Below are 23,275 nucleotides of genomic sequence, written 5' to 3'. Positions count from 1 at the left end.
TCCCGGCAAGTCATGGAATCCATGACTTCTGTGACAAACTCGCAGCCTTACTCATGGAGAGGGGAAAGCAGATGATGTATCTTGATTTTTAGTAAGGCTTTTGACACAGTCCCACATTACATTGTCATAAGCAAACTATATAAGTATGGTATAGATGGATTTGCTATAAGGTGGGTGCCCAACTGGTTGAAAGACCATACTCAGAGTAGTTATTAGTGCTTTGCTGTCCAACTGGGAGGGCATATCTGGTGGTTTCCCACAGGGATCAGTCCTGGGTCTGATACTATTCAGTATTTTCATTACTGATTTGGATAATGGAGTGGAGCATGTGTTTGTAAAATTTGCGGATGAAATCAAGCTATTAGGAGTTGTAAGCACTTTGGAGGACAGGATTAGAATTCAAAATGATCTTGACAACATGGAGATTTGGTCTGAAATCAGCAAGTTGAAATTCAGAAAAGACAAGTGCAAAGTACTTCGGTTAGGAAGGAAAAATCAAATGCACAACTACAAAATGGGAAATAACTGGCTGGGTGGCAGTCCTGCTGAAAAGGATTCAGGGGTAGTAGAGGATCACAAATTGAATATCAGTCAACAATGTGATGCAGTTGTGAAAAAGAGGCTAATATCATTCTGGGGTGTATTTAACAGGAGTGTTGTGTTTAAGACATGGGAGGCAATTGTCCTGCTCTACTGAGCAGTAGTGAGATCTCAGCTGGAGTATACAACCGTATCCTGGTATCCTAATCAACATCCTTTCTCATCAAAGATTGGTTGTGTGCGCACTATTACTAAGTATGCAGTCATTGTTCCGTTTGCCTATGGAGGAACTGCAGTCATTTATTTTTTAACCCGTTGCTTGGCACTATGGGATACTCTAAGTATGAAAGATATTATTTAAAACCAAATGTTATTTTATGGCAGTTGTCACTCTAGTGCATGGCTTTCTACAAATGCAATTTGATTTTGTTTTTCCCCATTATTCATGATAAAGGATATGATTTAATCACGGAGATCATGGATTCCATGACTTTAACAAACCTCTGTGACTTTTTCGGCTTCAGCCCCCAGGGCTGCGGAGGGTGCTGGGGCTGTCAGTCCCCCTTCCCCTCCATAATTTTAGTCAAAGTCAGGTTGCGGACTTCTGTGAATTTTTGTTTATTGCCCGCAACCTGTCCATGACATTTTTACTAAAAAATAACCATGATGAAATCTTAACCTTATATGTGATTAAAAATGACTCATTTTTGAGAATGTCAACCAGTCCCTTGAGATTCATAATGAGTGCAAGCCAGTGTTTTAGTCCTCTTTTGTGGTGGTATGTTTAGCTGAAATTAATTTGCAATCTGTGTGCCTGAAAGAATCTCATATTCTCTTATTAAATAACTTTGAAAAAGTCCGAACAATGCACGGTTATCTAATTAAATAGTTCTCTAGCTATCAAGTACCCATTCCTGAAATGCATAGAAAGCCTCCAAGAATGATGAAACTACTGGCCTTACATGGCAATGAGCTTTAAAAAGTAAGGAGAAGAAATCTGTGTTTAAAACCTACAAATGGAAGCTACTTAGCACACTGGTAATAATCAAATCGAGTGTCTGCCTTTTCTAACACTTCTGCAATCATATCTTCAGGCTTTAGGCCCAGCTCAGCTTAGTCCAGTCAATGCAAGGAAGGGAAACATCCTAGGAAAATCTAAGTACTTTAATAAGGGGTGGAAGTGGAAAATGTGCCACTTAGTAAGTCCTCTTAGTCAATACTGAAGCAATGGCTCAGCATCTGTAATCTGGAGATACACCTCTACCCCGATATAACGCGACCCGATATAACACGAATTTGGATATAACGCGGTAAAGCAGCGCTCCGGGGGGGCGGGGCCACACACTCTTGCGGATCAAAGCAAGTTCGATATAAACTGGTTTCACCTATAACGCGGTAAGATTTTTTGGTTCCCGTGGACAGCATTATATCGGGGTAGAGGTGTATCATCTTTTGGATGAAATATAAAAAGTATGATGATTTTCTCAAGAGTATGGGTGCTATCTCCGAAGTTGTACCTGAATTCTAATTTGGTTAATTTTATTCTACCTGTAACTTCCCCTTGTAGTCTCAGTTAGAGTATTCTTCATTTCCTATCTTAGATTACTGGGTAGCGTTTTTATACACTGTTAAGCATTTTGCACATTTTACCTTCATAACGGTGGGCATTCCAGTGGGGCATGAAGGAATTTGTACTTTGAGCATACTGAGCCAGGTCTTCTCATGGTGTAAATTGCCTTAGTGCCATTGGCTTGAATGACACTGCAGTACATTACACTAGCCGAGGATCTGTCCCATAGTTTGTAAAGTTTTTGGGTCTCCTATATTGAAAGATCCAAATATATCACAAGTAAATTTGTTTTAGTTCAGTGTTTAATCAACCCTGGTGTTTACGCAAACAATGGTTAGACATTGACTACAATACCAAATCTAATTGATTGATTGTTCCACCTTGACATCTAGGTAAAATGAATAGTTTAATGCAGAGACCCGTGGGACCATTCCGCCCAGCCCCCAAGCCCCTGCCCCGGGAGGCTGGCCCCCGAGCCCCTGCCCCGGGAGGCTGGCCCCCAGCCTCTCCCTTGCTATCCCTCCTTCCCCCGCAGCCTCAGCTCGCTCCGCCGCTGGCACAGTGCTCTGGGCGGCGGGGCTGTGAGCTCCTGGGGCAGCGCAGCTGCAGAGCCCGGCCTGACCCGGTCTCTGTGCTGCATGGTGGTGGCGGTGGCGGTGGCGTGGCCCTGCTCCAGCCGGGCAGCGTGGCTGTAGCGTCACCAGCCATCAGTGCTCCAGGCAGCGCGGTAAGGGGGCAGGGAGCAGGCAGGGTTGCATAGAGGGCAGGGGAGTTCGGGGTGGTGAGCGGGGGCGGGTGTGTGGATAGGGAGGCAGAGCGGTCGGGAGAGAACAGGGGGTTGAATGAGGGTGGACAGTCAGGAAGGACGGGGTGTTGGATGGGGCAGCGGGGGCAGTCAGGGGACAGGGAGAAGGGGTGATTGGATGGGTCAGGGGTCCCGGGGGGGGGCCATCAGGAATGAGAGGAGAGGTTAGATGGGGCGGCGGGGGTTTGGGGGCGGTCAGGGAGCGGGGTGTGTGTGGATGGAGCAGGGGTTCTTTGGGGGCCGTCAGGGAACGGGGAATAGGATTGGGCAGGAGTCCCAGGAGGGGGGCAGATAGGAGGTGGGGGTCGGGCCACAACCCCCGCCCCTTACCAGCCCTCCATATAATTTACGAAACCTGATGCGGCCCTCAGGCCAAAAAGTTTGCCCACCCCTGGTTTAATAAGTCTCTGTTTCTTGATACAACCCCATTGTGGAAATTCTGATATTCTCAAGTACACGTTCATTACAAGGTCTTAGCTATCTTTTCTTCAGCTCATTTCCCAGCTGTCTTGCTTCTCGTCACTTCTTTTGCTGCCATCTAAGGTGATTTGAGCCATAATAGCATCTTTCTTTAAATGATATCAGTATTGTTACTAAGGTTACCAAAACCTGCTTGCCTCCTTATTCTGAAACCTAGTTGGTACCCCTGCCTAAACATCTTGAAGCTGGTCCTCCACTTCCTCTACTGGAGAGCTCGGACCACAACATACGAAAAAATTTTAATCTGCTTTGGTGGTTGTACTTTGTTGGCATTTCCATTTGGATTGAACAAATGTAGCTATTTTGTAGGAAAATAATGACTGCAAGTGATCAGCTGAGTGGCATATCTGTTATTCAAACCACACTTTTATGCTGACTAGCTTCCATTATTAATCTTAAATGGCCTGGGGAAAAGGTCTTAATGTGTTTAGGTGTATTTTAGTGGTGATAATCCTCAAAGGTACCAGTACAGTTGGTAAACTCAAGAATAAATGTGTCCCGCCTCACAAGCTTCGAGGCAAAGTCAGATATATTTTTGTCGTGGTGCTTCTGTGGAGTTATTGCCTAAGCAAAACAGAATGTCTTCTTACTTCCAGTTACTGTTCGTCAACAAGGGAACATTTATTCTAAATTTAGATGACCTCTGTTGAAAGCTGGAGAAAATAGAAATGGAAATGTTAGTATGTGTTTGTAGGGAAGTGAAATAAGACCAAGCATTATAGGCAGGCAATTAAACATCCATAGGACTTACCTATGGATTTTATGGTAGTAAAATATTTTGTACAGAGAAAGTTTTGTATGCATGTGAATGTGCTCCGGAAATTACCAAGATATTTTTGCTCCTTAAGTGTTGTTTTTTCATAAAATGATGTATTCAACCTAATTTTTTTTAAAATTCTAACCTTGCTATATTAGATAAAGGCAATTTGTTGAAATGCACCTTTTGTTTACTTTGGAAAGGTGGTTGGAATAATGTCCAAGTAAGAGTAGGGGTGTCTCTCTTTTTTCCACCTTAGAAATACTTAGCATGGCAAAGAAAAGAGTTATGAGTCTAGGGAGAGATGTTTGCTCTTATGAAAAAGTTCCATCAGATAATGCAGAATTTCATACATGTAACTGACTCTTTTTTCTGTTACAATTTCAGTTAAATGTATGCAATCATACTGTCTGGAGATATTTAAAAATACATTATTGCCATTGCACATATATCTTAGTAAATAACATATTAGCCAGCAACTAGCAATTAGCTAAGAAATGGGTTCCATAAGGGATGTGGTTAGGCAAGGGATGGGGGGGGGGGAAGGGGGAAGAAGAATTGATGTGTACAACTGAATGAAGTTTAAAATCCAGTAAATAAAACTTGTGGAGAATTCCCAGAGCTTTTAACTTGCTGCATATGCCAGTAAGAATATTGGGCTTTAAAATCCAATGGGTTTAACATTTTCAGAAATATATGATGTATGCTTCAAAGATGTGGCCAGTTTGTGTGCACAGTTCTAAATTCTATGCAAATGTTGCTTGCACACAGAAATAAGCATGTTAAGTTAGGGGATGGGTTTGAGGCCCCTTTGAAATGTTTATGGTTAAACTTTAATAAAAACTGCCAGTATAAATAAGCACCATTTTGTCTCAATTAGTGAAACAAAATTATTTTGTCCATGTGCTGCAGAGATGTCAGTGGAAGTCTTGACAGAACAGTTTTACTAAAAAGGAACAAGACTAGGCTTTCAACAAAAGATTAATTCTGTTTGTGGTATCTATTGAGACTTGTTTTCTTGGGAGAAAATCTGCCGAAGCATTGTTCACATTATTTTGTATGGTATATATGCTTCCAAACTTTAGAATATGAATGTGATAATAGGTATTCATATGTAACCAGGTTGATTGAATTAGTGCTCAGTGCAGTTGGCTGGCTATGATTCTTGAAGGCCTCATCCTCTCTTTTACTGATTGAGACAAAATGCTGACAACAGTTCTCTGCTGAGGAGAGCACTTAAGTAGGAAGCCTCTGAATAATCTAATGATATAGTGGTGAACAATATCTATTGAGAGGAAATGTTCGATGAGTCACAGCCTTGCCTTTAGGACTCAAGTATATTTTTCAAGTGTGCACCTCTACCCCGATATAATGGTGTCCTCGGGAGCCAAAAAAATCTTACTGCGTTATAGGTGAAATCGAGTTATATCGAACTTGCTTTGATCTGCCGGAGTGCGCAGCCCCGCCGCCCCCCCCCTCCCCCCAGAGCGCTGCTTTACCGTGTTACATCCGAATTCATGTTATATTGGGTCACGTTATATCGGGGTAGAAGTGTACTTTTAATAATCAGACATCACCTTTAAAAGGAATATATTAATTGCATTTTATTACATTGTCATTGTAAATTTTCAGATACTTATATCCAGACCCTGTGCAGGATTTCAAATCTGGAGTTCCTTACTAATCAAATGACATCAGCTGAAATAGCTCCATTTTACATCTGCTCTTAGCTGTTTTGCTTTTACAGTGAGTTAAAAATGCACCCCGACTGATTCTTTGATCGAAAGCTTTTTGAACAAAAATGTTCTTTCTTTCAAAAAGTGCAAAGGATTTATTATAATGAAAGTCAATTCTGAGTGTTTGTTTTTATTCAGTCAGTTTCCTGACAAGTGTACAGATTGTAATTTTTTTAAATATTACCAACACTGTTCATAGCTGTAATTCAAATGGCTAAGACAAGGGATGTATTCATGCCATAATGCGAAGGATAAATTATTTTGACAGCAATATGCAATTGCTCAGGAGTAGCATAGGTTCCATTATGTGTAATGTGAGAACTTTTCATGTCAACCTACCATTGGTAATTTATCATGTGGCGAGAAAAAGCACAGTAATTTAAGAGAGAAAGATGGAATGAAGGTGGTACAGGTGTGGGTAGGAAGCAGATGTGGATTATTGCCATCTGTATGGACTTTTAATTTCAGACACAATTCAAAAACAGAGGACAGCATATTCATAGTGCAGTGATCCTTGTAAATACTGTACTTGTTTAATAGTGAAAAATGACTCAAATGAGAGCTGAAATACTTGCAAGTATTTCAACTAACACTCTTAAGTAAAAATACTAGCAACAGGAAGCCAACACTTCATTATTTAAGCCTTTAGTTTTTCTTTCACAACAGCAGTAAGTTATTGTGGTTTTCCTTGTCAGAGTTACTTACTACATGACAATGACTTTTCTGTACTGTACCTAATTTACATACTTGAGCCACATTTTCACAGGAATATGTGTGCCTGTTTTAAAGCATACAGATCGGGTAGTTGAACATCTAGCTACCTGAGTTGGGTAAATGAAAGTCACGTTACCTGAATTTGGTGCACAAATGCCTACTCATATATATAAATTGTGGGGGTTCACATGCATTTTTGCAGTCACAAAATTCAGAAGAGGCTGATTTCAGGTCATCTGCATATATGCGCTCAGTATACATGATGTAGTCAGATCAAAGAGCTTACTGGCTTAGTTGTTTTTCAGTCAAACCAAAATCATACCTAGGATAGTAAATGAGCCTTCGGTAAGATCAAACACATACAACTTTAGGAGTACTAAATGCCTTTGGAACAGAACCACATACACTATGTAAACCTTTAGTACATGTGGTATTGGTTAAATGGATACATTTTCCAGACTTTTCATGTTCATTTTGTAAACACTGGCCTTGCTCCTTCATTCTTTAGTCAGGCAAAAATACCACTGAAATTTGAAGGACCACTGTTGACTTAAAAATCAAACTTCTGTCTGCAAAACTATTTACCTGCTTTTGTGATGAGTAACCTCTAAAGTAACTGTAACTGAAAGAGATCAGAGAAAATAGTTTATTTATGTAGTTTGTGTATTTGAAACAGTTTCACGTTTTTTCCTATAGGAGGGATGGGATGCCTACTGTTTGTGTGGATCTTTCACACCGCAACAAGGGAAAGAATAATAAAAAAAAAACCATGATTATACAACAGTGGTCCCCAAACTTCTTCAATCATGTCTCCCCCTCACCTGGTCTGCGCCCCCCCGGAAACCAGGTGGGGAGTTGAGTGGTGTAGGGAGGGGATGGGGAGTGAGAGGGGCAGGGTTGGGGAGCCGTGCTCCAGGGCTGGGGGAGGTGACTGGGGCAGGATGCGGGAGGGCAAGCTGCACTCTGGGGGTAGAGGGTGACTGGGGCAGGACGAGGGAGGGAGAGCTGCACTCGGGGCAGGATGGGGGAGCCACCAGTACCTCTCTTGCCAGAGCCATCCCCGAGTGCTTCTCCAGAGGCCCCTCCAGCAGCTGTTGCTCTTCCCGCCCCCCAGCAGCGAAAGCCAGTTACTGCGGGTAACCGGACTTTTAGTGTCCGGTCAGCGGTGTTGACTGGACATTGCCAGTCCCCATTCTGACCTGAATTTCTGATTGAAAACTGAGCACCTGCAATGCTAAGCTTGCACCAGGGGCTGTGTCTGGGAGCTGAAGCCGGGAGGGGAGTTGCGGTTGGGACTGGAGCAGGGCTGGGGGCAGTGTGTGGCTGGCCTGGGCCTGCCACGTGCCTCCCATCCCCTGACATTCCTCTGCGCCTCCTTGGGGGGGTGCAACCCACAGTTTGGGGACTACTGTTGTAGAACCATAGAAACTGGCAGGAGGACTCAGATGGATACATCTCTTTAAAGTACTGCTAGCTCGTTATTTTTTAAATTTCTTTGGTTTCCAGTTGAGAATGCCCTTTTAATTGTAATTAGGCCTGACTGAGGTGTTTCCAGGCTGCACAGTTCCCTGTCTACATTGTGAATTCCCTGCAAGTCAGACTGCCTAAACAGGCTTGCTCTACATTTTGCCTCAGAGGCTATAAACAGTGTAGTTACCTACAGTTAAGTTACCACACAGCTCTTTCTAAGCAAGCATATTTATTCTTAAGGTAAAAGCATTACAGAGAAAATATCTCCACAAGGGCTCTGGTTGGTGTCAGTCCTTCCACTCTTTCCCTATGGATTGGGGCCTTCCCCTTTGACAGAAGGTCCTGTCTGTTTGCTAGATCGGAGCAAAGGCTCTTGGTAATTTAAACCCAGGTTATTTATCCAAAAATGCTTTCATTGTCTGCTGGTCTCTAGGGTATCCAGTTTGAACCACTATATGCAAGTCTCTCCAAATGATGGTGCCTCTTCAGAGGTTTTACAGACTGAATTAATTTGCGTAATTACACCTCCAACCGGCCGTGGAATTGTATACAATCCCTGGCCCACAGTGATACATACAGTAAGATATAACTTAATTCAGTAAGGTTTGTCCAGGATATTGCAAGAGATTGCCATATCTGTCAGAGGAAAGATTTATGAAACCAGCTACGAAACCAATGCTTTTTGCTTTTTTCGGTAGCCCACTGATAAACTGTTCAAATAGTGTCTGAAAATTTGATGTCCATACCTACAATTGAAGCCTTCTTAAAACTCTTCAGGGGGGGAAAAATGCAGGAAGCTGGAAGGCTAATGGCAATATGGTTACTGTGTCCGGGGGGGGGGGATTTGCAAAATTTAGGCTGTCCTGGCCATAACCTGAGCACATCTTGAAACTGGTTTAGAGGGGGAAAAAAGTCCAAACCAAAAAATGATTAATCGGAAAATAAATTGACCAAGTTGTTATAAAAGGAAGAAGAGAAGATGGAAGGCTGACCACATAACGAGTTAAGTTAATATTCTTTGGATGATTTTAACTTTGCATTTGCACACGTTTAAATGTGTGGAATTTTTGTTTATTTAAATATAATGTTGAAGATTAAATTTGAATTTCCAAGTTTTTTAATATTGGCATATTAGGAAAAAACTAGAGCAGTTTCAAGCTTTTTGCCATAAGCAAATGGTACATTCTTTAAAGCTTAACTCTAGGTTAAGAGTTTTTTGAAATGGAGAGGATTCCATTTAAAATTAATTCAAAAGTAGTCAGTCAGTTTATAGTGTGAAAGTTAAGTGCAAATGACAATTCCTGATACAGTGAACTTTAACTTAATAGTGAGTTTCTTTAGGAAAAAAGGACTTTGTTGCAGTGTTCCTCTATATTTAGACTGAGTGATAGATGTGAAGTAATGAAGATGTCTTCATTTCTTTAAAAACAATGAAAAAAGAGTCTGTATTTTGTTATGTTTCTTGAGGGAAGGCTTCTCTGCAAGCAGAGATCTTTAAGAGGAGTCTTTGTTCTACCTGTATAAATACTTCAGACACTATAAATACTCTGAATAACCATAGGTGGAACCCTTCACTTTTTCAGCGTATAACTTGAAAGGTAATCCCTTGCCTGTGGTATTAGGTGGATTACAGTGATTTGCGTAATATGTGCAGTCTCATGAGAGGGAATACTAACCTGAAGACAGAAGGCAGTTCTTAATTTCTGGTGTCAGTGGCCTCACCAGAGCCGTGTTCAGTGGAACACTTGATGCTGTTTCTGGCATTGAGTAATATGAAGCCTGCAGGCAGAATCAGCATGAACTTTAAGAAAATGGTTGAGAATTATATAACCATTTAAAAAAGGCAGGGTTGACCATACAGAAATATGAAGAGTAATGCATATAAAAGCTCTAATATAAGAGATTTTAAATAATTTAATTTTGAAATGCTTCTAGCAACTCCAGTGGAACTGGGCTGAAGTAAACTGGATGAGTTTAGAAGGCTTTGGCAATCATAATACACAGTCTGTACTGTACAGAGTTCACCTTTCAGTAGTTAGTGGTGTTTATCTACTGTCAATACTCTAAACTAAACAAAAGTTTCATTAAGGGATTTCTATTGCAATTTTTTCCATGCAGTATAGAACCTAGTAGTAAATAACTAAAACAGATGGACAGAATGTCAGAGACCAGGAATTACATTTAGGGCCTGGTACTGCATGCCTTACTCAGGCAAATCTGACACTAACATCCAATGGGAAAGCATGCTTTCAGTACAAATAGCACATAAGAGATAGCTAAATAAAATCATATATGTGGTGTTTTGTGTTTTTTGTAATGGAGCAATTGCAATATTTTTGTGTTCACTCTTTTTAAGGTCTTGGATCCAGAACAAAATCATAGCTTCACCGATCACTACTTAAATGTAGCCTTTGACCTATCCCAAGTCCTTTTTATAGCCACAGCCAACACTACTGCTACCATCCCACCAGCTCTGTTGGACAGAATGGAGGTCATTCAGGTTCCAGGTAACACTTAAGTGCTTTGACTAAAACTATTGCTTTTTCCCTTTAAAAAAAAAAAAAAAAAGTGTACTCTTATAAGGCTAGCACCACAGAAAATTAGAATCCGTTGCCAAGACTTTTGTACAGCAACTAATTAATTTGGTTGCCTCCATTTTTGGGTGTCCATCTTGAGACTCTGTCAGAGGTCCTGAATTTCAGTGTGAGGGATGTTCAGTGTTTTACTTTTGAAAATCTAGGCCTAAGCATGTGACCTAGTTTGTGACAGATGCAGTACTGTGCAGTCTGTGAAGAACTTTAATGAATGGATTGATGTGTATCTGTCCTATCCTGCTGTCAGCTAATAGTTTCTTCACAAGATCTTCAAGAGAGAGCTTTTGCTTTGCAGCAGGAAGATTGGAGTTCTATCCCTGTTGAATGGTCACAGCAGGGATCATAATTCTAGCTGGTCACAGATTTGTGGCTGTGTACAGCTAGATACTACATTGAAATGTACACTGATTTACATAGGAAAAGGTCCTCTTGAGTGCCCCCTAATTCTTGTGGGGAGAGGAATCTCTTGGTAGTTTTATTTTTGTTATGTTTTACATTTTGATACTTTTTACATGGCATACAGAACAAATTTTCAAGAGTCTCAGTTTACTCTCTAAGACCTCAATCCACAGATTCATATGTGCATAACTTTACTCATATAAATCCCAGTAGAATTGTTTGGGTGAATCAACTCTCACACATGCATGTTTGCAGGATTGGGACCTGATTTTGTATCTGAAATCTTGTGGGTTTAAATGGATATAATTGTGGTATCCATTTACCAAACTTGAATGTGTAAGAGCTACTTGTAACCAAAAATCAGATAGATGTTTGATTCAGTTATGTTTGTTGTATATAACATATCATTCCATAAACATATTGTGCAAACATAGTTACACCCATAATTGACTGTGCCTGTGAAATTAGAGGCTTTTTTCAAAATTATGCCCTGGATGATCATAGTAAATAAATAATTGTTCCCATATTATCAACAGAGTAACTATAGAGTATATGGACAGATGTGAAGTTTCCCCATAACGTTCTTCAGAAGCATTTTCTGCTTTCATTGATTGTTCATACCATCTGGCATGTCGGAAACCAAATCTTTGGAGTCTCTCAATCCAAGACCTGATCTAAGCAAAAATCAGCATTTTTACAGGGTATGCTTTGGAAATTTAAAACAACTGTCTAGTTGGGCAGGCAATTCACCTGTTGGAGCTAATGGACTCCTGAGATTATTTGAGAGTGATTTGAATATAATTCAGTAAACGAACTCACTTACTTTGTTCAATTTTCTCAGTTTTACATTTAATTTAGTAATTTAGTAAGAAGTACAGTATAGGTAAGAAGATGAATGAAATGCTTTCTTTTGAAGGATATACACAAGAAGAGAAGATAGAAATTGCACATAGACACTTGATCCCTAAACAGCTAGAACAGCATGGGTTGACTCCTCAGCAGATTCAAATTCCACAAGTAACTACCCTGGACATCATCACCAGGTAAATGTGCTGTTCGCTACTTTTAGGCTCTAGATTACTTTTCTTGTGGTATTTTAATAGAAATTTTTTAATGTGACACCATAAAGCATTTCCACAAGATTAATGAGGAAGGGATTCCTTTGTAAACTGAATAGTTAATGGCATAGAATATTCTAGTGGTTCTGCTGTCGGAGTCAGAATTCGCCTAATTGTTCTAGCAGATCACCTGCTGCTTTTTGTTTTAATGGAAGATTTATTTATGCCTAGATTGGAAAATCCTTGTCAACTTCACCTGTAAAGAACCACTGTGTTAATCCACTACCTGTTGCATGTTTGCAGAAACATGGTTTACCAAAAAAAAATAAAAATTTAAACATTAAAAAGTCAAGTACATAATTTTCCACTGTTTTTTAACACCACTGATGCACGATGCTCCAGATATATATTAAGGTAATAAAATTAACAGTGGAAAGTAATACAGAATAGAACATATATCCACAAGGGGATTAAGTTAGGGGGTTGCTGAGGGCTACATAACTTTGAATTTCTTGACTTGTTTTGGATATTAAAATTGCACCTGCACTAGGACCAGCAACACAGATGGGATGGGATGGTACAAGGAACCTACCTCCCACCTCAGTTTTACGCATGCCACTCAAGGATGAGGGATGATCACAGTCCCTGTGTTTAGAGGTGCGCAAAAACTACACACATACTTGTGGAGCTGAAAATTTTGCGTAAGGGTGGAGTCATACAGAAGATCACTCCACATTGGCCTGCATAAATGGTAGAGAAGGCAGCAGGCTACACTATCCACTTCACACTTCAGAAAGAGGAGAGAGGCCATGACAGAGACTGGAGAGGATGATCCTCTCTCCTTCCTCTGAGTGGCAGATCAAAAGAATGCCAAGTAGGAAGTGCAGGGGAAGTCTTGCAGAGGGCAGCAGCCTGGAGCACTGTAGACAGTGGTCAATAACATACATAGTGAGTGCTCTTGCACCCCCCATCTCCACCATTTTCTTTGAAAGGTAAGTTTTCTCTTCTGCCCAAAATTCCTGTTTGAGGGATGTCACAAGTGCTCTTCTCATTTCTTCCCCAGCTGTGTATTCCTTACTTGGGGGAAAATATTTTTCTCCCTGCCTTCCCTGAAACTGCTCCTGGTCTCTTGGATCAAGAGTTGGTCATGGGTCTGCTGTGTGTTCTTCTGCTCTCTTCCACAGTACTGCTGCAGATTTTATGAGTAGGTGTCAGACACGGGTGTTCCTTTCTCCCTTTCCCTGCTCAGATTAGGGATGTCCCAGCATCTTCAGAGAAATCTATAAACTAGAAACAAAGGCAAAGCTACCATTGAAAATGTATCTATAGAGCAATAGGATGGTGGCGGGGGGGGGGGGGGGGAGTTGATGTGTTGGTAAGTGAAACAAGCATTGATGATACCCTGCTTATAGACTTAAAGAAAATATCTTACTCTGGATTTGTGGTAGATACACTAGAGAGGCAGGAGTCCGCTCTTTGGATCGGAAATTTGGAGCTATTTGCAGAGCAGTGGCTGTGAAAGTGGCAGAAGGACACCACAAGGAGACAAAGCCAGATCGCTCTGAAGTGACTGAAGAAGGTTTGTGATCCTTTTCTGTACTTTATCAGAAAGTAGATTCATGGCGGTATGTTTGTTTGAGAAGTGCCTCCAGTACTCGGGGCCTGATTCATCACTGTCTTACTCTAGAGTTTTATATCTCTGTAACTGCATTGTTCTAAAATGCTTTTCAATGGAATAACACCTTTGAAAACTGGAGTGAAATTGTGGTGAATCAGGCCCTGGAACATGTGTTGTAGGGCACAATCCCACCCTGCTAGGAAGATTAACTGGGTAATGAAATAGGCCTTTTTCATCTCCAATATCTGTGATTAAATATGTATATGGTTTTCAGTCACTCAAATCAGGTTGTTAATGTAAACAAACTTACAAATCCCTTTTTGCTCTTCATAGAAAGTAAACTTTTTAACCAAAGATTGAACTAAGGCCTGGTTCTAATTTTTGTGAATTTTTTTCTTTTTTATTGTTCCATCTCTATACCTAGAACACTCTACCAGTTCACAACTGTCTCACAACTGTTATCTGGTCACCTACTGAAATGTGAGTGTGCGCTGTAGACACTGAGATGTTGAGGGTTTTTTTGTATGCTTCTTTAATGAGACAATACATCTGCCAAAGAAGAATTTTAAGGCTCTTGGTGAGGCTGATAGGTTGAAACAGCGTCCTTCTAACCCTAGGAAATGACACTTCAGTGATCAAGAGTTTGTATTTGAAATTTTGTTGAGTTAGTCTGGAGGAAGTGAAGGATTTTTTTCCCCCTCAGAGACAAACTCTTTTAAGTGTGCAAATGAAATTGTTCTGCATTTTGTAAGTACTGGAATTCTTTTTATTTTACCTAGGCATATAGTAGTACTCAATACTGGTCTCTCAGAGCTTTAGTAACTTTGTTCAGCTTTATCAAGTCTATAGTTATTTTCCATTTATACAGAAGATAGTGATTTATTGTTCCTTATAACCCAGTAACCTGCTAACAATCAGTTGAAAAGTTATCACTGTACTAAAATGCACAGACGTTCAAGGTAGTTAACATCATACTGCTGCAGTAGTATCTTGTTACTGTGTTGGAATAGTAAACGACAAACTTTTAACACAAATTGGGTCTCCTCACTCCACTGTTTCATTTGTATAGCAGAAGTTCACCAAATCCAATTAAACACTGATAATTAAATTTGTTTTACTGGTATGAAATGTTCTGAGTGCTAAGCAGGTGCAGTAGGTTAATGAGCTAGACTTTCACTTGTGGCAGAGCTAATGTCAGCTTTCCATACATCGTGAGAGAAATGTGCAGTACTCTAAACCTGTGTCCTAGTAGAGCTCTGCCACATTGTAAAGATATCATATATGGGTCAAATCTTGCGGTCTTGCTTCAGGCAAAACACTGTTATCTGTGGTAGTATTTCCTAAATAAGAACAGCAGGATTTAGCTTAGAAATGTGGTAGTTTTCCAGGTGTTGTACAGCAGAAGTTTTGCATCTCAAGAACAACCTGCATTTTATATATATCTATAGCTATATATTTTTCTGGTAACCTTGCCCGTTATTCATGCCTGGTAGAACCCTTTTTATTTTATTTCTTTTTAAAAGTGTGAACTGGTCTGTCATGGAAATATAGCATAAAGAATATGAAAATAAATCAGATTTGTGTCAGTAAACTTGGCTTTCCAAGTGATGTGTACAGTCCTTGTCCCAGCATTCTTCTCTGTAGTAAGCCCTGATAATTTTAGAGATGAATATACAAATACTTGATAAGAGAATTGGTGAGAGCTTGAAAACGATTTATGTCTATACATTTGCTTCTCACTACACTATTTTTTGCTAGCATTTTTCTCAGAGTTTGGAAATTAATAATAGCTTGCCATTAGTCATGTGCTTATCTACTACCTGACATCTTGCTAAGAGTCCGTTTTTCTCCAAACATCTATCTTAGCCAACTTTTTGTTTGTCATTTATGATAGCAGATAGACTAATTAGGACCAAAAGCAATAACCACAGATGGAAGTTATACAAGGCACAAGTTGTAGCTGTGGAATAGCTGGGAACCTAAAACAGTCTGTGATTATCATATCTGTGTTATTTGAGAAAGGAAAACAAATCAGTTTTAAAGCATTTCAGTGTTAATATGAACAGTACTATCAATATTTTTTCTGCTATTTTAAAAAATTTCAATGCCTGCCCATCTGCTTTGCTACTGAAAAGAGAGTTTATCTAGACTAGAGTATATTGAGGCTGAGCAATGGAAGAGAGAGAGAGAGCAACCTTTATTTTGGCAAGCCATTTACTCAGATAAAACAGATTACAAGCTTGTCAAGTATTATCAGCAGGGTATTTTGTTTTAATTTCTTTTGGTTCTTAAAACTTCTTTGCTTTTTGGATTCCAGCCCTAAGCATTTAGTCAAATCATAGTGGTGGACGTTGTCAGAGCAAATTGCACAGGAGAAACCAATCTGCAGTGAATGCAGGCTCGGGGTAGAAGAGGAGAGAATACTACTCCTAAAGTAGTTGAAACATATGATTAACTCAAACTGCTTGAACTTTTACCCAATTTCCAGACTTTTTTTTACTACGAAGTTTTCCATTGGCACTGGTGATGTTGATGCAGCTATTGCCAGCCACTGACATTGTGACAATTTTTCCTCTCAAAATGGACTAGAGGGTGACACCAACCCCTGTAAAGTCTTCAATATTTTGTTCTGACTGTGTCCTCTCTTTTTGTTTTATTTAAAATTGTTTTATATTCTTTACTTCAACATCCCTTTGTGAGAGGAAGTACAAATACAGTTTGGTTGTGTCTATGCAATGGGACAGGATGATGAAGGTTTGAGAGCAGGCATTTTGTGTCTGTGTTGAATGTCATCTTTCGAATAGGGATATGGTAGAAAAGCATTGTAAAAAGTAGACCTTCAGTGGGCTTTACTACATGCCTTGTGGCTTTATTTCTTTGCCACTTTTCTGTTCTCTGGAGCAAGAACTTTTGCTTTCTTCCTAGATTCCTAAGTAGCATAATAGTTTATGCCACACATAATAATAACTTGCTCCTGTATAAGAGTTTTCATCAGTAGATCTCAAAGTTATTTATAGAGGAGGTAAGTACCATTATCCTCATTTTACAAATGGAAAACTGAGGCACAGAAAAGTGAAATGACTTGTTCAAGGTCGTCTAGCAGGCCAGTGGCCGAGTTGGGAATAGAACTCGGGTATCTTGATTCCTACCCAACTGCTTTATTCACTAAACCACACTGCCCCTCTAATAAAAATGCATCCTCCTTAAAATATCTCCATACAGTAGTAAATATTAAAATCAGGTGCTCATTCATAGGGTTTTAAAGAGTTTTCATGTCTTCTGAATTAATATCCCTTGGATAAGAAATACCACTAATAGCCCCCCACATTTTTTTTTATTCAATACTGTGGCAAAAGCATGGTATGTCCTCAGAATTCTCTCATTCTTCAAGTGGTTTCTCATATCGATTCCAATTAGGTGTGTGCACACCGCGTGCACAGGTCATATATTGAACGCCAGTATCGGCAGGGTGATATTGAGCGCCATGGAGGCGCCACTCCAGGACATTCCACAGCTGACCTGACGGGTGCTGCTAGGGGAAAAACTTTCCGACAACTGTGCCCATGGCACGTACATGCCTAATTGGAATAGATATGAGCAACACATCTCGAAGAACAGCAGTTACAAGAAGGTGAGTAACCGTTTTTTCTTTGCAGAAGAGAATACATATGCATGCTAATGAACATGCTTATCTTAAATGTGAATTATAAAATGCATTCTATCTTTTACTGTTAGGATGTAGAATATACTTTAGAGATTGTTTTTCTATTTAGCTTGGCTATGGGAGTATTAGTTTCAGTATCTTTATACTTCAAAACATATTTTTTTTCCATATATGTTTTGTGAGACAAATAATTGTCTATTTTTTAGTGTCCTCCTCTCTACAATAGAAGGACCTTAAGATACACTACACTGTTTAGATTGCCTAGATAGTGCTGAGTACCTTTCACAGCTCCTAGCAAGCTCCTATTGTGGAAAAACTTTCAGTAATCTTTATGCCAATCATCAAAAACCATGGAGACGTTGAACATTATGAATAGTGGAGAACCTAAGAGGTTAAGGGCAAAACATATATAGATATTATATGCCAAGGGTTTTTTCATGCACTATACGTTTTCAGGGGGCCACTCCATATTGAAAATGGAGACTTTTCTGAGACCAGAAAAACAGGAAAAAATCAGCTTAGTAATATGCAGTTCAGTAAGCTTTCAGACTACTTCCTGTAGAAATATACCATTAATTAGAAAGGAACATATAAAGGGACTTTACCAATTATAAAACTCTGTTACATGGTATTTCTGTGTAATTTTCCTTTCTATTTTTATCTTATCCAATACTTGTTGTTCGAAAAAAATATTCTTTTTCAACTTGCCATTTCCTGTGTTCTTATGATATCATAAGAATTTCCACAGAAATAATATGTAATGTCAGAAAATTGATTATAGGCCAAATTCACTGCTGGCTTATACTATCAGTGACTTTACCCCAGAACTACAGAGTCTACCATCTGCTTCATCTTACACTGAAGGAGAGCTTTCATGTACATACCTATCTACACTAACAGAGTTAAAATAGAGATACAGGTAATCAGAAGCAAAGTACCTTGTCTACCTTAACTTTGTTCCAGTTCAAAAACTTTTTTGAAGTAGAATATTATCTTGTGCTTACATATGGCATATTTTTTAAATTTCATTGAATTGAAAGATTGTCATATACAACTCACTTTTATGTGTGTAAAAGGAGTCATGTAATTGCTGGATAAATGAAAAACGTTTAATTATTTTTCAAGGCTTTGGTGATGTTTTGGGATCCACCCAGATGAATAAGGGATTCTGTCATCAGTTGCCCCTGTAACTTAAGGGGCCTTTGTGCTGTGCAGCTATGATTCAGTTCCCTGACACCAAAAGCCTTCCCACAAGCAAAAGGTCTAACCCTGGCTCTCGCTAGCCTAGTTACTCTTTGCAGGGTGACACCAACATCCCTTCCAGTACCAGGTCTCACCAAATAGGTCCTCCCTGAGCTTCTACCCCCCGTTATCAGCTCCCTTTGGCATTCACACTCCATACAGTTTTTACACCAGAGACCTGCTTGGGATAAAAAAAAAAGTTTATTTAATAGAAAAACCACAGATTCAAAGATGAAATAGTAGAGGGAGAGCAAACATATATCAGTTACATAGAAAATAAACATAACCTCAGGCTTTACAGTTTTTGTAAAGTTGCACCACAGTTACAATTTTCTATATATGCACACACACCTTCACAACCATAACCTGTGTACATATCTCATAATGACTAGTAAGTTCATTGCATTTACAGGCATTCATAGAAGATTTTACTCAATATATTCTTACAGTTAAATCACACAGTATGCTATCGGTTGGTTTAACTGCTTATTTCTGGGGGGATTAAACCTTCTGTTTTCCCTTGGGGTGTGTAGACCCTGATTATCATAGTTTCTAATGAAACAGTTAAAAGTTAGCTTAATAACACAACTTCTGATATTAAGAATTATTTACTGTTAGTTTGCAGAACAAAAAAGGAGTTGTATTAGAAAGTTGAAGTAATCCAGTAAGGGAGTTATTTACAGTGTAAAATTAGTTCTGGACTTGCAACTCCTGCCAGCTAGAAAAGTAATTGCTTCAAAACAGAGTGAAACGCTAGTATTTTTGGTTGACACACTGTTTGGAGCAGACCCAAAAGCATTGAGCTGTGAACGGTTGTCTTTGTGTTTGTGGGGTCTAACATGGCAGCAGGCAAACACAGAATAATGGAAAGGAGTCTAGAAGGCAGGTGGGATTTAAAGTTAATCTTTGCTAATCTAGAGTCATTTACAGAATGGTGCACTCATCTTTAAAATATGGGGTTTATTTTGTACTATTAATGTATTTATACCCAGCTGTATTTTCTGAAGCATATGTCATCAATTTAAAAAATATATATAATCTGTATTTTTATTTTGATTTTTCATTTGGGTTCTCAAGTGAACATACATTTCCTTAACATCAGTTAAACAAAATAATACAAGCTCTTTTGAGAAGAGTATTATATCTGAACATTAGTAGGAACATTGGTAATTGTATAATAACATCCTTATTATATTATGTTCGAACTTTTGCGCCTAGCTTGAGTTTGGGTTTTTTGGTATGGTAATGATGCAATCTGATTTTACTTAATTAATTATACTTTTAATGAGTATGCAGTGGACCATCATTACCATTGTCACCTAGCAAATTATTTTAAACTACTAATTGAATTTTCTGTGTCAAAAAAACATACTGTTGCCAAACACTCTTGTAAAATACAGCTGTAAGGGGCTACATTTCTGTGGTGGTAGTAAACCTCAACAATAACACTTTCAGTGTTAGGAGATGAGACTCCAAGAAAGGGCTAAAAACATGTGGTTTTCTTCATCTTGTTATTAAATGTTTGAGTCACAAACATGGTTGTTTTTGTAGTGAGTATGGGAAACTAGAACACTTGGGCTAACATCCCTTTTCTTGCAAAAAGTGGTGAGGGCTTCTGTTTTATATCCCATCCCAAAAAAACAGCACTGCAAGCAGCACAGGGCCTCCTTAAACACTGTGCTGGGGAGCTGGCTCATTCAGTCTAATGAGAGTAAATCCCAAGGTGGTATAGCTGCAGGCCCTTGTAAGTTTTGAATAAAGTTGCACTGTGGTTAATATACTTAAGGAATCTTAGAAAAATGTAATGCTTGGTTTGCTTCCCAGATCACTTGGGTTTGGTTTCTTTTTTGTTTTTGTTTTTTCCTTATATAGGCCAAGTCACCCAGATGCTGTCAAAAAAGTTGGTTGTGGGAACAAACTATGTCATTTAATGTTTCATTTTGTCAATACTTTCTTGCATGACATCAAAATCAAATAATGTGTTGGGGTTTTATATAAAGCATGATACCAAGACCAGAATATCCTTAAATGAAAATTATAAAACAAATTGAAATATTTTATTGATTCTGAGCCACTTTCACCTATCAGATGTTCATGTCCAACTTTTAAAAATATGTGCAGACCTGAGGCCTGATCCTGCAACCAACCCTTACTCATATGAACATACTCCCATTGAAGTTAATTGAACCATAACCTTTTGAGAAATGTCTAAGGCCCTGGTCCTGCAAGTGTTTACATGCGTGCTTAACTTTAAGACCGCAGAACTACTCACATGCTTAAAGTTAAGCATATGTGTGTTTGCAAGATGGAATAGTAATTGTGTGAGTTTGAGTATTGGGCCCTTGAAAGGAAAAAAGTAAATTTGTGGAATGACACCTGAATATATACACCGCTACTTCGATATAATGTCACCCAATATAACACAAATTTGGATATAACACGGTAAAGCACTCCGGTGGATCAAAGCAAGTTCAATAGAACATGGTTTCACTTATAACACGGTAAGATTATTTTTGGCTCCCAAGGACAGCATTATATCGAGGTAGAGGTGTAGTTCTTAAGCTTTAGAGTAAAATGCTGGAAAAAAGAAAATTATGCATTAGATAACTTAGGCTGTCTGTCAGGTCCAGATGTCACCCACTAGAAGATTGCTTTAGAAGGAATAGTTTGTGATCCAAATTCTGTTCTGTTGTTCCATTGAAAATCTGAAGTTGTAGCACCACTGATATCACAGGAGTTGCTCTGGGTCTGTACTGGTGTAACTGAGAGAAGAATTTAGGCCTTCATCCTTGCAACCGTGAGCTTAAGAAAAAGTACTTCTCTGGGGTATTCCTGGAAACCCCACTGGACTGAAAAGAGGAGGAGAGGAAAACAATGAATTACAGTACGGGGGCTCAAAGCCTGCACTTGTAAAGAAGAGGAAATGGTGTTTACATATTTGGTTAGTTTGAAGCTTGTTTTTACAGAGTGAGCATTGATTAATGAAGAGAATTAGGTTTTAGAATAATTATGTATTTTTATTTTATTTGCACTACAAACTAGTGCCTACAGTCCTCAACTGAAATTGAGGCTCCATGGTGCTAGGCATTGTACATGCATGTATTGTGAGGCAGTCCCTCTCACAAAGAGCTTACATTTTTAAATGGACAAGATAGGCAAAAAGCAAGAGACAAGGGTATGTAGTTGCTCAAGGTCACACAGGATGTCTGTGACACTCTCAGGAATTGAACCCAGGTCTCCTGAGTCTGAGTCAAGTGCTGCAACCCTTTCAGTCCTGTAATACCTGCATGATAATTTGACATCAACAGAGAACTTCATTCCACAAGATCATTAATCCAGCACCCTTCATGAGTGCTTAAATTCACCCTATTAATTTGGGACGGAGGGAGGAGTGTGGAAATAAAACAGCTCTGCTAGCTATAGCCAAAAATGCTTTTCTGTGCACGAATTGGTCAGTACAAAAACATCAGCAAACACATACTGAATGAGTTAGGACCACAGGTGGAAAATTGTGGAGCTGTTCACTTTCCTGGACCTAAATTTCTCTTTTCTAATACCCCCTCATCAATTTCTTAAGGATAATTGAATATTTTGGGTAAAGACTAAACTTGTATAATAACTGCATGGCAAGCCAATGATAGCAGTGTTTGTTTTGTTAAATTAATCTCTTGTGCCTTCTCTGTGTACAGTAAAGTACTGTCTGTGGAATGGCATTATGAAACACACTGGTGCTAAACAGCTTTCCCACAACATTCTCCTTAGGTTGAGGAAGATAAGAACCACCACTGTCTTCTAATTCACCCTAACTGCCACCTATAAAGCAGTTCTGTGGATTTCCTTCTTAATTTGGAGGGATGTAGGGAATACCAGGTCTGTGGTCTCTCATACTGTGGGGCTCTTGCAGGTAAATACTGTAAATTAGTTAAGGAGAAGAGAATGTTGCCTTTTTCCCCTTCTTGCATTTAAGGACAAAAACCCTTTGTTTTTATGCTGATTTAAAAAAAAAATTCTTGTCCTCCTTTTGTAGCCATGCACTAAAGCAGTGCATGATACATTAAATATTGTTTAAATTTTAATTTCAAGTTTTCTTTGTTTTCCATCTCCCTTCTGGTTAACAGACATAATCAGAATCTCTGTTTGTGAAACAATCTGGTTAGCTGATGTTAACCAAATTTGTTGCGTGGAAACCAGTATTTATCAGAAGACAGACATTATCGGTACAGCACGAGCAAACTGTACAGAACTTCTGCTTATTCACTTTCATTGTATTCCTAAAAAAACAAGCTGCAGTCTTGAAAATTGAACTCCCTGTCAGTCCTTTTATTCTTATGGGACTGTTTAATATTAAATTAAAAGTTACTGTCATCTGTATGCAACAATTTTAAATAAGTTTCTGTGCATTAAAACTCTTAATTGGCTACGTCTAGCACTATATTTCTTAGTTAAGGAGGTATTGTAAAAGGAAGGATTTATAATTTGGGGTCAGATATGACACTTGAGCTGTTCAGAAACATAAACAATTTTTTTTTCCTTTCTTGGCTGGCTTTGGAAGAGCAATTCTAGTTTCATTTGTGAGTATGTCTGAATCTAAAACAGGCTACCTCTTCTGTTTGAGCTTCTTCTAAATT

At 39.1% G+C, this 23,275-nt stretch overlaps 1 protein-coding gene across 6 annotated transcripts in view; it reads left to right on the top strand.

The window, feature by feature from the left end:
• The window catches only part of LONP2 (lon peptidase 2, peroxisomal), a 140,986-nt gene that overhangs the window by 88,708 nt on the left and 29,003 nt on the right, over positions 1 to 23,275 (top strand). For all 6 annotated transcript variants that reach the window (XM_044987610.1, XM_044987611.1, XM_044987609.1 and 3 more), the window contains 3 exons: positions 10,429 to 10,579; positions 11,982 to 12,108; positions 13,572 to 13,702. In XM_044987610.1, the coding sequence (XP_044843545.1) occupies positions 10,429 to 10,579; positions 11,982 to 12,108; positions 13,572 to 13,702 (409 nt within the window). The remainder of the gene's footprint in view (positions 1 to 10,428; positions 10,580 to 11,981; positions 12,109 to 13,571; positions 13,703 to 23,275) is intronic.

The sequence above is a fragment of the Mauremys mutica genome, chromosome 14 (genome assembly GCF_020497125.1).
Source record: "Mauremys mutica isolate MM-2020 ecotype Southern chromosome 14, ASM2049712v1, whole genome shotgun sequence".
NCBI classification, from domain to species: Eukaryota; Metazoa; Chordata; order Testudines; family Geoemydidae; genus Mauremys; species Mauremys mutica.
Note: the sequence above shows the minus strand (reverse complement) of the source record. Positions and strands in the feature narration are given on the sequence as shown.